This window comes from Chaetodon trifascialis, chromosome 7 (assembly GCF_039877785.1).
Source record: "Chaetodon trifascialis isolate fChaTrf1 chromosome 7, fChaTrf1.hap1, whole genome shotgun sequence".
In the NCBI taxonomy this organism is placed as follows: Eukaryota; Metazoa; Chordata; class Actinopteri; order Chaetodontiformes; family Chaetodontidae; genus Chaetodon; species Chaetodon trifascialis.
This window is the reverse complement of record NC_092062.1, coordinates 28,560,049-28,575,451: the sequence shown is the minus strand read 5'-3', so window position 1 is coordinate 28,575,451 and position 15,403 is coordinate 28,560,049. Positions and strand designations below refer to the sequence as shown.

The following is a 15,403-nucleotide window of genomic DNA, read 5'->3' as shown; positions in this document are numbered from 1 at the left end:
CTGCTGGAAAAACAGAGAATTAACAATACTGTAAATGTGCTGTAAAACTAAGAGCTAGAAGATGCCAAAGAGCTGCCAGTTCATTGAATTAATCAACCAAACCCTCTCACATTATATAGATATAGGTAGAGAGAGAGAGTGAGAGGAACTTTCAAATTAAAATTCCTCTTATGCATGCAGTACATGATAACACTACTACTTGCGATACACAGTAAAAGGTTAACGTAAACATTGTGCATTAATGTTTGAAGACCTCTGCAAGCCTTGAATATAATGAAAAATAATGATATAATACTGTAAAAATAATGAGTCTATTAAACTTGGTTTCTGCTGCACAATTCATGTATAAAATGCACCCTGAAGTGCTTTAACATAAAAGACCAAAATAATAATAATAATAATTAAAATAAAGCCACTTTAAGGGAAACGGCCAGTCCTGCAGTTTGAGAAAGAGGTGTTGCATTTCAGAGGTTCAACCACTAGATGTCAGCCTTTCTCCTTCTGTCTGCCTGCGCTACAGTTTTAATTGAATGACTAATGAGCATGAGTTCATGGCCCACTTCTCTCTCTCTCCCCCCTCTCTCCCTATGACTCTCTGTCACCCCCTCCTCTCTCACAGCCAAAATAATAAAATGCTGACTTCTCAAAGTGCCATCCATCAGTATGCCTGTCTCAGCATAGCAGCCCCGACACATTAGAGAGAGGGGGGGTTAGAGAGAGAGAGAGGGAGAGAGAGAGAGAGGAGGGGGAGAAAAAAGAGAAAGTACCCTCTCTGGTTTCTAACTGCAGGCTCTGCCTTGCCGAGGGGCTTCAGCATTGAGCTTCTGTGAAGGTAGGTGTGAGGCTGCTTCCCTCTGTCTCTGTTGCTTCATCTGTGTGTGTTTTCTAGGGGGGGGGTCCTGCAGGCATGTTGGGGTGATCCACACTTTAATCTCTCTCTCTGGGTTGCCTGTTTGGGAAGTCTCCACTTCCTTTGCCCAGAGCTTCATGTGTGAGGCTGTGGATTGTGTCTGGAGTGGGATGAATGGATCAGATGTTTCTGTGCAGAGGTTTGGTGACTTAATGCTCAGCTGGGTTTTCTCCACTTCGTGTCACTCTGTGGGAGGTTTGTGCAGAGGGTCGGCTGAAGCACTGCCGCTCAAATGAAGCTATCAGCGCGGTATGTGGAGGGGTTAAGCCGTCCAATAGCTGTCCATCGCTGTGCAGTTCATTCGTCACAGGGGATTTGGAGATGTTGTCTCAGGGGGGCTGCAGAGTTTGAAACCAGGAGGGAGGGTTAAGTTTGCCCTCCATCTGCATTTCCCCTCCACTTAGATCCATTGGTGTCTGACATTTGTGTGTCTGTCACTGGATTGAATCGTCTTTTGGGGACAGAAGCCTCATTAGCGGTAAAGTCGATATAACCCGACTGCAGATTCACCTTTAGAGACACACCTGCAAACATGAAAAGCAGCTCCACCTGTCGCTGCTTCACATCTGCACCAGCGCTGTGCAGCGATCCCCAACTTTGCATTGCAGCCAAACTGTTCTCCGGGCCTCAAAATGGTGCTCTGATACAGTCTGAAGGAGCAACCCAAGCCGGGGAGGATTCACACGGCTGGAAGTAGCTGACTTGTGAAGCTAAAATTAAGCTGAGGGCAGATTTGGAATGTTACACTTGGGCGGTAAGACGCGGAGGAGTCGACCTGCCGATGGTGACAAATCTTCTGAGCCGCCGGTGGCAGAACGGCAACTTGCGGCCGAGTCGTCTAAAAAAGAAAAACCTTTCCGCTTCTGCTACAGTACCAACACGCGAAAAATAGATCCACCAGCGATAAAACAGAGAGCAATGACTGCAAAGTTTATTTTCTGTCCTGGCACAGGAGCGAGTGTAAATCATTTTGCAGCATTTATGAGTGTATAACCTTTGTCACTGTGAAATATAAACCCCCGTAATGGTCTTTGACTTATAAAACACACAGAAACTCCTCACTTCAGACATGGAGCTCCGTAATGGATGAGGACAATAAGAAACTGTAGGCGCTCACACGCCGTGAATCATGGTTTTACTGCGTGCGTCTTCAAAGTAAGTGCCGTTTTTCCCAGAGTTCATCTCGTCTGAGCCACTAAATGAAGAGGCCGCAGTCAGTGTGTTCTTCAGGGATCATTTATGAAGCCGCAGAGAAGTGCAGGCTGGGAAATCTCTCGATGCTTTAACTGTAGAAACATAACAGACGGTCATGTGTTTCCTGTTTGATCTCCACAGACTGCTCTCACTCTCACAGGAAGTTTACAGTCAGCCGTCAATGTGTTTTTATGACCCACGTGAGAAACGTTCCTTCCTTTTGAAGACTAATGCGACCTTTAATGTGACCTTTAAAGGCCCTGCAAACCTAACCTGCACAGGTGTGGTCGTCTATGACAGGCAAAGCATTCTGGGAGTGTACTTTCTTTACTCCATTGTAGGAGTTTTTAGGGCACTTCTGTACATAGTGTAGACATTTTACACTGATTTTATGAATACAATGGCAGAGAGTGAATTACACACAAGTTTAAGTTGCTTCAGATGATCATCGATAGTCTGCAAATACCTGAGAGCTAATTATTCCTCAGTGAGGGAGTGTGTGCCAGAGCCTTTAATGCATATTTAAGAAGTTAATTTTGTTCATTCATCTCAGTTTTTGATCCATTTCCATGTTGGTAAAATGAGTGAATGAAGTGACTCAAATATCTGATTGTTTATCTATATTATGTGAATATATTAACCATTAATTCCAGCTCTAACATTTAGCACCAGGTCATGCATCAGGTGGATTTGATAGAAATTGTGATTTGGCGACATGCTGCCAAACTGCCAAAGGTCACAGAGAGACTGGAGACCTCCATTTTCCTCATTTCGCCAAACTGTCCCAACATGACCGACAGTGTTCACACGGAGATTCACATAGTCTCTATTTCTGTACATGCAAAACTCCCTCTCACCTCACCGCTGGATGAAACACGAGCCTTCAGCATTAATTTCACCCAACTCGATGTTTTAAACACATTTTCGTCGCAGATTGAGCCCTAAGGCTTCCCATGAAGCGAGGCTCCTCATTAAATCTGACTGCGTGTCTCCAATCAAGGCATTTGTCTCAGGAGAACGCTGAAATCATTTACTTACTGTTGCGCTAATGACGACAAATTCTGCTCAGACTCGTTAATTAGACTCACATGCAGGCAACGCGTCTCTGGATGTTAACATGAGCAGCTTGTTCCAGGTCAGAACTCCACAAGCGTTTTCTGCTGTTGAGCTGTTAGAGCTGTGTCACATAGGCGGGAAAATTCAGACCTGGCGCACTTTCAGATGACGTTTGAGTATTTAAAGATAATGAACAGAAGCCGTCTTTAATCAAACCCCAATAAAACAGAGACATACGTTTACAACCAGGCTCAGCTCGTGTCACCACTCTCTTGGAGGCGGCAGCTCCAGGTGCAGGTCAGGAGACGGCTGAGATCTACACTGGAAAAAGAAACGTCCGGAGCCAGCTGGCAGCAGCAGGTGACGGCCACCACTCCCAATTTGTTTTGGTGCGTATAGAAATCCTGCTGGGACCGCCGGGGACAGATGCACATTCACAAACGTCCAGCCGCTTCACAGTGAGGCTTCCTGGCATGTGGAACGTGCCAAATTAAATGTCAAAACAAATGAAAACACGGCTGTCCGTCCACTTAACTGAGAGACATCTTCTGTCCTCCCATTGTTGAAATAACTTCACTACTTTATGTTTCACTGCTGATGACAAATATTCCCCCAGCATCATGAAACACTGACCCTAATCCAGGCTCAGTCAGGTGTGTTTCTGTGTAGAACTAAGATGTTCTTCACCTCCTTAACTGGCAGGCCGCTAGTACGCAGCTGAGCCCTCACTCTTAGCTCAAGTGTCAGAAAACAGCCGTGCATTTAGCTCAACAATAAGCGAGGCTCAAAGGCTTGACTGCAGGCAAATCACATGAGCCTCGTCTGGATGGAGCCCTGCGCCGCATTGGCCTCGAGTCACACGCTGCTCTCTGCGTTAAATACAGCGAGAAACACCCGAAACGCACAAAACGTCTCAGATCTGAGATGCAATACTGCCTGAAAACTGAGATTTCGCTCTGCAAAGGACAGAGTTAAGACAATAAAATCTCATATCAGGTTTTCAAACTCCACCGTCCTGACAGTGAACGCTACTGATTGGTTGACATCTAGTGATTTACACAACAGCCTGTGGCCATGAAGCCCAAAAAAGGTTGAACGAACCCATTTTAGAAATCATAGCACGGCAAACACCCATAAAAACAAAGTATTTTCATATAAATTAAGTCATTTGATGCTTTACTATAACACAGAACAGACATCAACTGATGTAATTTAATGAATAATAAATAAAATAAAAGAGTAAAATCCTTTTTTGCTGCCTTCCATCATGGGAAGGTCAAAAGTCAAACATAAAACAGCCAACTGATTTCTCCTCACTACTAACTACATCATAAACCCGCTTAAAATACCCATATTACACAGCTAGTGCACCATCAGATGGTATTCTTATACTGATGAAGGCTACAAAAAGAGACTTAGAGTGTTTTAGGCTTGAAGGCTGCTGTCGTAAAACCTGTTATCCCAGATAAAAAGACATTCTGGATAGATTCATCCTCCACCTGGTCCTCTGAGCTGCAGCCTCCTTCCTGTCATCCTCTAAATCTCCTCCATCTTCCGCAGCACTCGGCTGTGTGATCCGCTGTTTGTGTCATTGGCTTTACGCATTAGAGCTGCACAGCGTCACCGAGGAGCTGCCAGCCGTGCAGGAGCTCGTCTCAACAGGTGCTTCCATAGTTTTACTTGTCAAAAGGAGAGTTTGCAGAGCTTGCACGCCCTCGTCGTATCTGTACCGGACTTTGCATTGGTCATGGTTTACAGTGTATAAGGTGTTCTGCTGATTCGAGTTAAGGTGCTTAATTTAGACACTGGTCAAACTTCACTGAATCAGAGTGTTTTCGGTCAATATTCTAATCTAAATTGCTGTTTTCACCTTATTTATGGGGACAAAATGCAGGTCCCCATAAAGTAAATCATTAAATCTTAGGGTAAAGACTTGGTTTAAGGTCAGGGCAAGTCTCCAGGAAATGAATGGAAGTCTATGTAATGTCTCCAGAAGTGATGGAAACATAACTGTGTGAGTGTGAGTGTGTGTGTGTCCTCTCTAATGAAGTGTAATCTGATCAGTGACTCCCACCAAGCAGCCGTTACCTTGAGACGATCAAGGTTACGGTAGTTTGTGCGTCACTGAAGCAAAGTCACGCTGGTCGTTACTCATCCTGGACTTGATGCTCCACTGTGTGAGTCCTGGACTCTGTTACAGTTAAATCAGGTGAATGGATCATTCACCACAACACACAAACAGACGGCGGTAAACTAAAGAAGAAGCAAACAATAAAGCAGCAGCTTCCACCTGAGAACAGAATGAAGGTAACGCAGCAGAAATGCGCACTGTTTCCATCAGTTTGCCGGTTAATCAGCTTGTTAGCTGAAGAGCTGCAGCACTCATCATAAAACATACCTGCAAATGTCAGCAGGGCTTAGTTTAAATGCTAAAGTGGTGGTCCTGTTTCTTTTACCGTCACTGCTAATAAAACACAGCCTGTCCTTCGCTCACAGGCTACAGCTACCAGGCCGGCCTTGTTTACATTGTGCCAGCTAACCTGTCAATCAAACACGTGCACACATTCAGAGGCTTGAAGGAGGATTTCTGATATGCGTAATTCCAAAGACCTTTTCTTTCCTCCTTTCAATAATAAAGACAAGATAATAAATAATTCAAAATCATAATTTCGACTGCAAAACTAATGATGACTGCGTGATATCAGCTGGACTTCAGGACGTCAGTGTAACATTTCATGAGACACCGCAGGGCTTTTTGTCTGCTGGTGGGGGTGAAACACTTGTATGTAGCTGGAGAGGTTGTGCTGATGTAAATCCTACTGAAAAATAAAAAATAATACACTTAATTTAACGAGTCCCTGAGTCTAAATGTGACGCTGTACCTCCTGCCAGCTCAGACCTTAATGCTTCCTGACATACAGGCAGACTACATGAAACCGCATTCTGCGACCTGATTGGTTTTCTGCTCTGGCCAAGTTGGGATGAAATTTGGACTGAAAAAGAAAACATCTGACCTCATGAACCTGATAGCTGCATTACTCATACTTTGACCCAGCTGTGGTATTTCCTCGTTTGAGGGCTCTGCTGTGTGGTTTGAAGTTGCGGCTCGTTGCTGTGTCACACACAGTTCGTCCTTGTGTGTGTGTGTTTTATTCATCGGTGGGTGCAGATATGTTGCGGGTGTGTTCTCCGCTGTATGAACGAGTGTCCGTCACTGATAAATCAGGGATTGCACTTTCCGCCCTCTCCTCTCTGCATTCTGCTATTCTTAGTCGCCGTGTGGTGAGCTCAGGGTTTAGAGTTACAAAGACTTCGCTCGCTCTCTTTCCCGTTCTTCACTTCTCTACCTCGCTCCACCGCTTCAGTGGGTGGTTATCCACCTCTTGTGTGTTTTAAGGTGAAAAGGAAGCTTATGTAAGCGTGTGACCTGGAGGCCCCTGCAGCAGATTTATACAGACTCTGCGGTCCTGAGTATTGCAGATGTATTATTGGAAATGCGTCTATTATTATCATCATGGCGTTATTGAAGCGCTCTGGATGGAGCAGCTGATAAGCTCAATGAAGATCATGAAACATCATGTTTGGCAAGGACAGTGGTTCCCAAAATGCAGAGCAGGAGACCCCCTGTGGTCCTTGACAGGGCTCCAGGGGGTTCCCAGGTAAAATAAGGACAGAGTGATTTAGATTTTCAACACATAGTTCAAACACCTTTGGGTGCCCTGATGTTCTACAGACGACAACGAGCTGAAATGTTCCCTTTTTAGTTTTTTCTCCTAAATGTTGCCTGTTCAATAAAAGAATAAAATGCCCAAAATAAGATTATTCTGAATCTGATGCAGCAACACATTTCAAACAAGTTGGGACAGGAGCAACAAAAGACTGTTGGAATGCTCCAAAACACCTGTGTGGATCATTCCACAGGTAAACAGGCTCATTGGTAACAGGTGAGAGGATCATGGTTGTGTATAAAAGCAAGCATGGAGTGAGGTTCACCACTTTGTGAAACACTCTACTGTACTGCAATAAATACAAACAGTGTGATCATGAAGAGTGCTTTGCATGGATGAGGGCTTGGGTGCAGCTTCAGTTCAGTCCTCCAGCTGTTAATGAGCGCAGATGTTTTCCACATCACACCAAGGATTCCCCCTCATGTCTCTCCTCTCTCTTCCCTCCTCTCAGAGTGCCCTCTCGCCCAGGGGTGTGCAGCGGCGTGTATGAGTGAGTGTGTGTGTGCGTGAGCCGGAGCCTCAGGAGCCATGTCGGACCCCAGGGACATCGACGAGGACGCCATCCTCAAGGGCCTCAGCGCCGAGGAGCTGGACCAGCTCGAGTATGAGCTGCAGGAGATGGACCCCGAGGTACTGGGAAGCTGGATTTGTCTAAACCCACCAAGTGATTGGCTTCTGATCACTTTCTCCAAAGCCACGAGGCCTCGGTGGTCAGTTCTGGTGCCTGAGATTCACAAGTCCTGCAGGTTTTTGTTCCTCCAGGTGGTCTATCTGACACCAGAGGTAGCTTCACAGCTGTGAGACAAACTAAAACCTGCAGGTTACAAAAGATTAAAGACGAGAGGTGCAATCCATTCCACTTAACTGCAATGTTTTTCCTTCCTTTCCTTCCTTCCACCAGTGATTAGATTTGTTAAATACAAGCAGAGAGCAGCATGAGAGCAAGGCCAAGCGATCAATTGAAGTAGCAATTGAAATATTCCTAAATGAAGATAAGATGAAGATTTTGCAGGCAAGGTTAATGCACAGTGCAGCTGACTTATGAATGCTGGAAGGAAGGAAAATCAGGGAGGAACTACACTTTCGTTCATGCATTGTGGCAAATTAAAGTTACAGTAATCAAAGAATGAAAACGTTGCACTTTGACCTTCACCAGCAGACCATTTGTCTGAAACTTTGAGGATTCCTCCACTTATTCAGTCCATCTAGGCACTGAAACAACAGTAACTCCATTCTCTCATGTTCTCTGGTTTTGATGTCACATCAACATAACACCTGACCTCTTGTTCTCCCAGAATGCCATGCTGCCTGCTGGCTTACGGCAGCGTGACCAGACGAAGAAGAGCCCAACAGGTCCATTTGACCGCGAAGCCCTGCAGCAGCACTTGGAGAAGCTGGCCCTGGAGCACGAGGACAAGGAGGACCTGGTGCCCTTCACTGGGGAGAAGAAAGGTGGGGGGCAGGCGTCCTTTGTGAGCAATTCTGATGGATCCACAAAGTATTCAATTTAAGACGTCTATTTTTCATGCAAGACAGAAATAATAAAAATATCTCATAATTATAAAGCATAAATTGGAAATTGAAGGTGAAATCAAACTTTTATTCAGAGTAATTCTGTAAACCTGTACGCAGGGCTGCAGAATAAAGTTTCTGATTGCACAGTTACGCATGTGAAACACAGTAAAAGCTGCTGTATGTGTCCCCATCACACAACCCTGTCCTGGGAAGACGAGTTTGTCCCCTCCACTGTTTTTTGCAGAGACGGCACTCTGTGGAAACCTTCAGCAGAAGTTACATAAATTACCGTAGATTCTGGATATAAATAGCTCTTTATGCAAAGACTTAAATCTCCATAGACCTTTTTCCTTGTCCCTCAGACAGCTGTGCAGTGTTGTACTCTGCGATGCACCACTGCACAGCAGCCCAGGCTCTTAGTTTCAGGTGTGTGTGGGGTTGTTGCAGCTCACTGAGCTTCGGGGCCATTTCCATCATGGTCCCACGGGCTGACATGTCCAGACCTACAGCATGAAATGATCCGGCTCAGAATATTTGTCCCTGTGCAGCTCCTCTAATAAAACCTGCAATGCAACAGGAATATCTCTGCTCTATCAAACTTTTTTTTTCTTTTTTTGTGATTCACAGCTGAAACTGTAAAGATCAACGAGAACGGCACAAAGAAAAAAGATAACAAAGCACAAACTAGGCTCCAGTGGAAAATTGAGTTTATTAGAGCCGGTCCACAAATCCGTGATAAGCCCTGGCTTACTCGTGTTTTGGGAAACATGATCCCAACAGAGCTTTTACCAAAACACAGACAAATTTACAGTTTAAAGCCTTCAGACTGAAGAAAACCCATCAAGATTTTATTTTTTTAAGTAAAAACTTTGAGAAATTTGGTTTGCAGACTGATGAATAAACACACACAAATCATGAGATAGGACCTCAAATGGACTCCTCATATTCATGTCTTTCCATTTGTCTTCTCCAACTTCACTTCTATTTTCCTCTTGCTCATCTTTAACTGTCCCTCTGGCTTTTTTTCTCCGCTTTCATCTCTTGTTTTTTCTTTCTTTTATCTCCAGGAAAGGTCTTTGTGGCCAAGAAAGCAGCAGAGCTCCCGCTGCACGAGCAGGTGACTCTGGAGCCGGAGCTGGAGGAGGCTCTGAAAAACGCCACGGACGCAGAGATGTGCGATATTGCAGGTTGGACAGACTTTATTACGATTGATTAACAGCAGCACTGTGTTTCAACGTAAGCCTTTGTCACAGCAGACAGCACAGGTGCAACGTAACGAACTGCTGATTTGCACTGAGTTGAGTGCTGAAGTCATTATTAAGGTCGTTATTTCCACCTGAGCTTTTCCTGCAACGACAAGTCAACATGTGTGGCAGCATGTGGCTTTGATGCTCTCAGGTTAGCAGATTCTCATCAAGCACAAACATTAGAGATTGTGTCAGTATAGCAGGAGAAATTGTGTTTTCATGGAAAGAAATCTCACAGTTTGAGCAAAGTTTAACAACCTTTTTCATTCGCATAACGGAAATCTTTACTTTATAATGTTGTTAAGTGATTTCAGCATTTGGCTGCTTTTGTTAGGTCCTGTTACACGGTGATGAAACTGAAATTGTCGAAATCGTAACCAGGGATGGAACAGTAACGTCCAGCTTCACTGTGACACTTTGATTTTATCGACTATGACCTTTTCACTGCAGACATTTTGACTTATCCATGCAGAAAACACACATTTGGAACTAATTTTCGTTAGCGAAGGCTCAGCGCCATCAAGCGTTCCCGTGCCAGCGAGCCAGCATGCCCGAAACCCTGAAACTGAGAGCTCATCTAAATGGAATGCAGCTGCTCTTAATGTTATCAGTTACACCTGCGGGTTTCCTGTCATGACATGCAAACGCATCTGCTGTGAAAAAGGTCTATTCCTCCTATGATGTCATCTGTTTGTCCTCATGCTGTCTCCCAGCAGCAGGTCCTGACATACACAGCACAGCGTGACCTCAGTGTTTCATCACGGTGCCTCTGACCCACATAGTTCTATGAGACAGACCCAGAAATGGCAAACAATATGAAACTAACAGCAGGTTTCATATTGTTTGCCTCAACACTGAGACGGCTCAGTGGTCCCAGGTCAACGGAGAGGGCCAGACATGCGATGGGGTCCAATTCACCACGCTCAGCAACACAAAAATAAATAAGCCTGGCCCCGGGCCACCAGAGGAAGGGTGGAGTAGACATGGGGATGGTGGGGGCAAAGATACTGTATCTTGCTAAACCAGACCAGTGGGAAGCTACTGTGTTCACAGATAGAAAAGCCAGTTTTTCTGTTTCCTGAAGCTCAGAATCATTTAACTAAAGCTTCAACAGTGTGATGTGGGGAAGTATTTTGGGAGTCCTCATTAAAATATGACATATTTTAAGATTTGTACCCTGGACATTTTATTAATGTACTGCAGGTGATGAGTAACTTAATACTGGCTATAGTATTATTCTTTGATCACCAACATTATTCGTTAACAAACAATAGAAAGGGTAACCGTGCTGACTGGACTGCAGATGGACAACAAGCTGCTTTCTAACGGACGACCAAAGATTACCATGAGGACCATATTTGAGCGTCCCTGAGGCCTGTCCCTACCAGCTGCTGTTGCTGTGTCTGAGTGGCATTTACTCAGTGTTCTTCGTTAAAACAGTGGTTGCTTTCAGACAAATGTAGACTCAAGATTTTGCCATCTGAATTGTTAACAGCTGCTGGCAAATTTTAGCAGTTGTAGATACAGATAACAAGCTAGTTAAGCTAGCGTTAGCCTAACGATTGCTCCATGACTTTGCTGAATAGGCACTTGATAGCTACATGCTGACATCAGGCTAAAGGGACTGAGGCTAAAGCTACATGTACCCGTTTGGGTTATTGAAACAGTCTGTTTTTATTTTGAACATTTGAGGAAAAAGGACTAATGAGGACTAACGTATTTGCCAAATGCTACACTATCTCGGCTAACATTCATTGGGGTTGCTAGAGTGTTAACTTTCCAGCTAAGAGCAGGACAGCTGCTAACATTAGCTTAACTCTGCTAGCATTGAGAACCAGCTTTCACACAGTGACAAAATACTACACAATGGATGTGCCAGCATGCAGCACAGGCGTTTTCATGTGGATGGAGGACAGTTTTTTCAGCTTTAGCACGCCTACTGAGGACACCTTTAAAGCACCACCCCACTAGCCTTTCACTCTTAAGCTAGCGCCAGTCTTGACAATGCACATTGAGGTAACGGAATAATGAAGAGGTCAACAAGATAAACATCGAAATAAACGCTGAAAACAAGCATAACATGCTAATTATTATTTTAATTGTGGTGGAAACCAGGACAATCCTGAACAAACTGGGGCATCTGGTTACTGCAGCTTGTTGTAAACTGAGCTTTGTTTTAACCCCACAAACTACGTAACTCGTTAGTTAATAGAAGGCTCTTGGTACTTGAAAGTCGGACTCGTTTACTACTGTAGATGCTGCTTTAGACATGCTAACAACTGTCTGTTTCCGACAGGCCTGCTGAATAAATGTGAGGTGATTTTAGAAATTAGGCTAAATGAAATCATTAAACGTGTTTTCTTTGTTGAGTTTGATGATTCGAACACTCTGAAAACCCCCGCCACACTCCTCTGACAGGCCAAACAGACGGGCAGGCATCCGGAAAGACAGAGCAGGGGAGCCTGTTTGTCCGGAGAGACCGTGGTTTTAACCCTGGATGGCGTCCAGATGAGGATTAAACCTCAGTTAGCCTCTGTCAGTCTTTTGTGTGGGCCTTTTGGCAAACACACTAAAAGGGGATGAATAGCTTGGCCGACCCGCTTCGTGAGCTCAGAGGGAGAATGGTCCAACAAGTCACCCTGGTGACTTCATTTTCACGTTTTATTTATATTAACACGCTGCTATATTGAGCTTTTTAGTTATCTGCAGTCTAGTTTGTGCTGCAAAGCTACCGTGGGTTATTCTCAGGGGCAAACCGGATGATGAGGGGGTGTTTATGGTTGGTGACGCCCCCCCCCCCCCCCCCCCCCCCCCCCCCCCAGCAGCTGTCTCCCTGGCCTCCCTCTCCTCACAAGGCCCTTCCCATGGTTCCCCACACCGGGTCAGGAGGCTGGTGGGTGGGAAGGTGGAGTGAGGGTGGAGGGGAGGGGTGAGGCGGGGGTTGCTGTCACAGCAGTTGGTGTGTGACACAGTTTGGTTACAACTAGAGCAAGAGAGGCAGCAGCAGGTCTGCCCCCTGCTGGTCAAAGAAGCAACAACAGGTCATCAGTTATCTGCTGGGTGGAGGCGTTGAGTGAAAATGATGTTTTACATACTGTGTTCAATACAGCCTGCTGCAGAAACTACAGTAGATACACGTTAAAATACATTACTGACTGCAGATTATTTGTTTGTAAAGTAACAAAGTACATTTATCCAAGTACTGTACATTTGTACAATTCTGATGTGCTTGTACTTTGCTTGAGTTTTGTCAGTTTGTGTCAGAAAGTTAAAGGCCACCCGCTCACCCTGAAACTTTCCTCGGCATCCCTGGAAAGTGTGAGATTATAACCAGTGCGGAGTTTCCTGCTGTAGTCTGAGACAACAATGTCTTAATCTCGTCAAACAGACACACAAGAGACGAGGGAACGCCTAGCCGGGTCTCAGAATCAGAAATCTTTTATCTTTACGTGCAGCAATGCACATGGAGTCGTCTTGGGGGACGTCAGTGTAGAACCGTGACAAAAGCACAGTCCAGGATGATATGATCTCATTCACATATCGCAGACGTCTTTATCTTCTTTTCAGAGTGACTGTTTTCTTGTACTTGCAGCGATCCTGGGAATGTACACGCTGATGAGCAATAAGCAGTACTATGATGCTCTGGGCACCACGGGCACGATCGCCAACACAGAGGGCATCAACAGTACGTACGACATCACTTCATACACGTTTTTATCTTTTTTATTGAGAAATGTGTTTTTGAAACTAATCTTGAAAGTCGTAAGAAGATAAATTGAAAAGGACAGATTCTTGACTCTTAATTTCTTAATTTCATTCAGAATTTTGTAGTTTATTTAAGCTACACTCCTGCACAAACTGCACGTTGAACATTATCTTCATATTCCTCAAGGAGGAATCATTAGTACAGGATTTGCATCATATTGGCACCGATAGAAAACATTTCAAGTGTGTGTGCTGAACAGGAACTGAGGGGAAGTTGCTGTATATAGACTGCATGAAGGGAAAATACAAAAACCCAAAGGCACTCGGTCTTGATAGAGCTCTTTTTGCAGCCTGAGGAGATGTGGAGGCTTTTCTTATTTCTGGCGCTGTGTATGTGGCATTTAATGCAGGAAGCTTCAAAGAGGATATTTTCTTTTTCCAGTCTGAACATCGTCTGATACTGCAGGCACTCTGTAGCCTAAGCTGCAACGTTGTGTCTCCTGCAGGTGTCGTGAAACCAGATCCATTCAAGATCTTCCCCGATGAGCTGCCCAACCCCACCAACGTGGAGGAAACCCTGGAGAGAATCCACAACAACGACAGCAGCCTGACTGAAGTCAACCTCAACAACATCAAGGTCAGTGAGCGCGAGAAGCGAGTGACGTTAAGCAGAAGCAGCACCACAGATTCAAATATCAGCGTCTGCATCAAGACAACACACCAGCTATGGTGCTGCTGTATTCATCGGTTGGAGTGTGACCCTTCAGAAGTAAGGACCACAGCTCGTAAAGGTGACGTCTGTGTCTGTGCTGCAGGACATTCCCATCCCAACACTGAAAGAGATCTTTGAGGCGATGAAGGGAAACTCTCACGTGGAGTTTCTGAGCATCGCTGCGACCCGAAGCAACGACCCTGTGGCCTACGTGAGTACAATATGAACGACGACTTTTTTTTGGTTTTCATTTCTTTGGTATGGAAACACGCAGTGTATTCTTAGAGCCACTGATGTCACACATAGGTATTCAAACCTTGCAGACAGATGCTTTTCTGCACCTCTATCATTAATGGCTATCATTCGCTTAGAAGTTTTTAAACCTGTGCAGAGAAGCAGCTGAATCCAGCTGCTCGAGCTTCAAGGTTTTCACTGAAAAATGAAAATGTCCTCAGGAAGTTAAGCAATAAATAATCCCAGTTTGTGTGTTTGTGTTGTACCAGGCATGTGCTGAGATGCTGCAGGAGAACACCAGCTTGCAGAGTCTTAATATCGAGTCAAACTTCATCACCGCAGACGGCATGATGGCCATCATCAAAGCGATGGCCAACAACGCCACACTGGTGGAGCTCAAGATTGACAACCAGGTCTGAAACACAGAACTGAGGCTACAGCTGTGCAGTGGCACATCAGTAATAAACAGTCAGATTTAATGTGTTATCTCATCAGACTCAGTGTCACGCTCCAGAAACGGTTCAGATCTCTGTTTTAACGAGCTGTTCCTCTTCTCTCTGGCACAGAGGCAGAAGTTGGGAGACTCGGTTGAGATGGAGATCGCCTCCATGTTGGAGAACAACTCCAGCATCCTCAGATTCGGCTACCACTTCAGCCAGCAGGGTCCCCGCGCCAGAGCCGCCATGGCCATCACACGAAACAACGACATGAGTGAGAGCCGCTCTGACTGCACGCTCACTAAATCTTTAAATTTAGGTTTCTGGAAGGAGTAAATATTTAAGATGCACTGGGCAGGATTAATGCGTAAAGAGCCGCTGATGTGAGGAGATTTAAATGTGGGGTCCAATTTTGGGGTTTAATTTTAAGGTAAATAAATGTATCGTGAATGTATTGAGCCACCATCTTTTTTACTGATTACTTATTCTGTGTCATATTTCTCTTTAATCTCTTTTTTTCTTGCTGCAGTTCGCCAGCAGAGATTAAGATGAAAGCAACAAGGAGCAAACAGAAGAACAACACTTCAGCCCCCCGGAGCCTGCAGACAGACCGCCACCCAAGTCAAGCCGGCTCGTCGTGCATGGTGCAACCCACCTAACATCCA

The 15,403-nt window shown here is 45.0% G+C and overlaps 1 protein-coding gene across 1 annotated transcript; it reads left to right on the top strand.

The window, feature by feature from the left end:
* The first annotated feature begins 626 nt into the window (after window positions 1-626).
* tmod4 (tropomodulin 4 (muscle)) lies at window positions 627-15,356 on the top strand. Its single transcript, XM_070965573.1, has 10 exons — window positions 627-832; window positions 7,340-7,518; window positions 8,184-8,340; window positions 9,471-9,590; window positions 13,243-13,335; window positions 13,862-13,992; window positions 14,171-14,278; window positions 14,571-14,714; window positions 14,868-15,012; window positions 15,268-15,356. The coding sequence occupies exons 2-10, from the start codon at window positions 7,417-7,419 to the stop codon at window positions 15,288-15,290; spliced, it is 1,023 nt and encodes a 340-aa protein (XP_070821674.1). The 5' UTR covers window positions 627-832; window positions 7,340-7,416; the 3' UTR covers window positions 15,291-15,356.
* The last annotated feature ends 47 nt before the right edge of the window (window positions 15,357-15,403 follow it).

What these genes read in the sequence shown, in the direction of transcription:
- tmod4 (XM_070965573.1), top strand. Translation starts at nt 7,417, where the DNA reads ATGTCGGACCCCAGGGACATCGACGAGGACGCCATCCTCAAGGGCCTC. An exon ending in CTTCACTGGGGAGAAGAAAG is followed by an intron (nt 8,341 to 9,470) that starts GTGGGGGGCAGG and finishes TTTTATCTCCAG; the next exon opens with GAAAGGTCTTTGTGGCCAAG. An exon ending in CAACACAGAGGGCATCAACA is followed by an intron (nt 13,336 to 13,861) that starts GTACGTACGACA and finishes TGTCTCCTGCAG; the next exon opens with GTGTCGTGAAACCAGATCCA.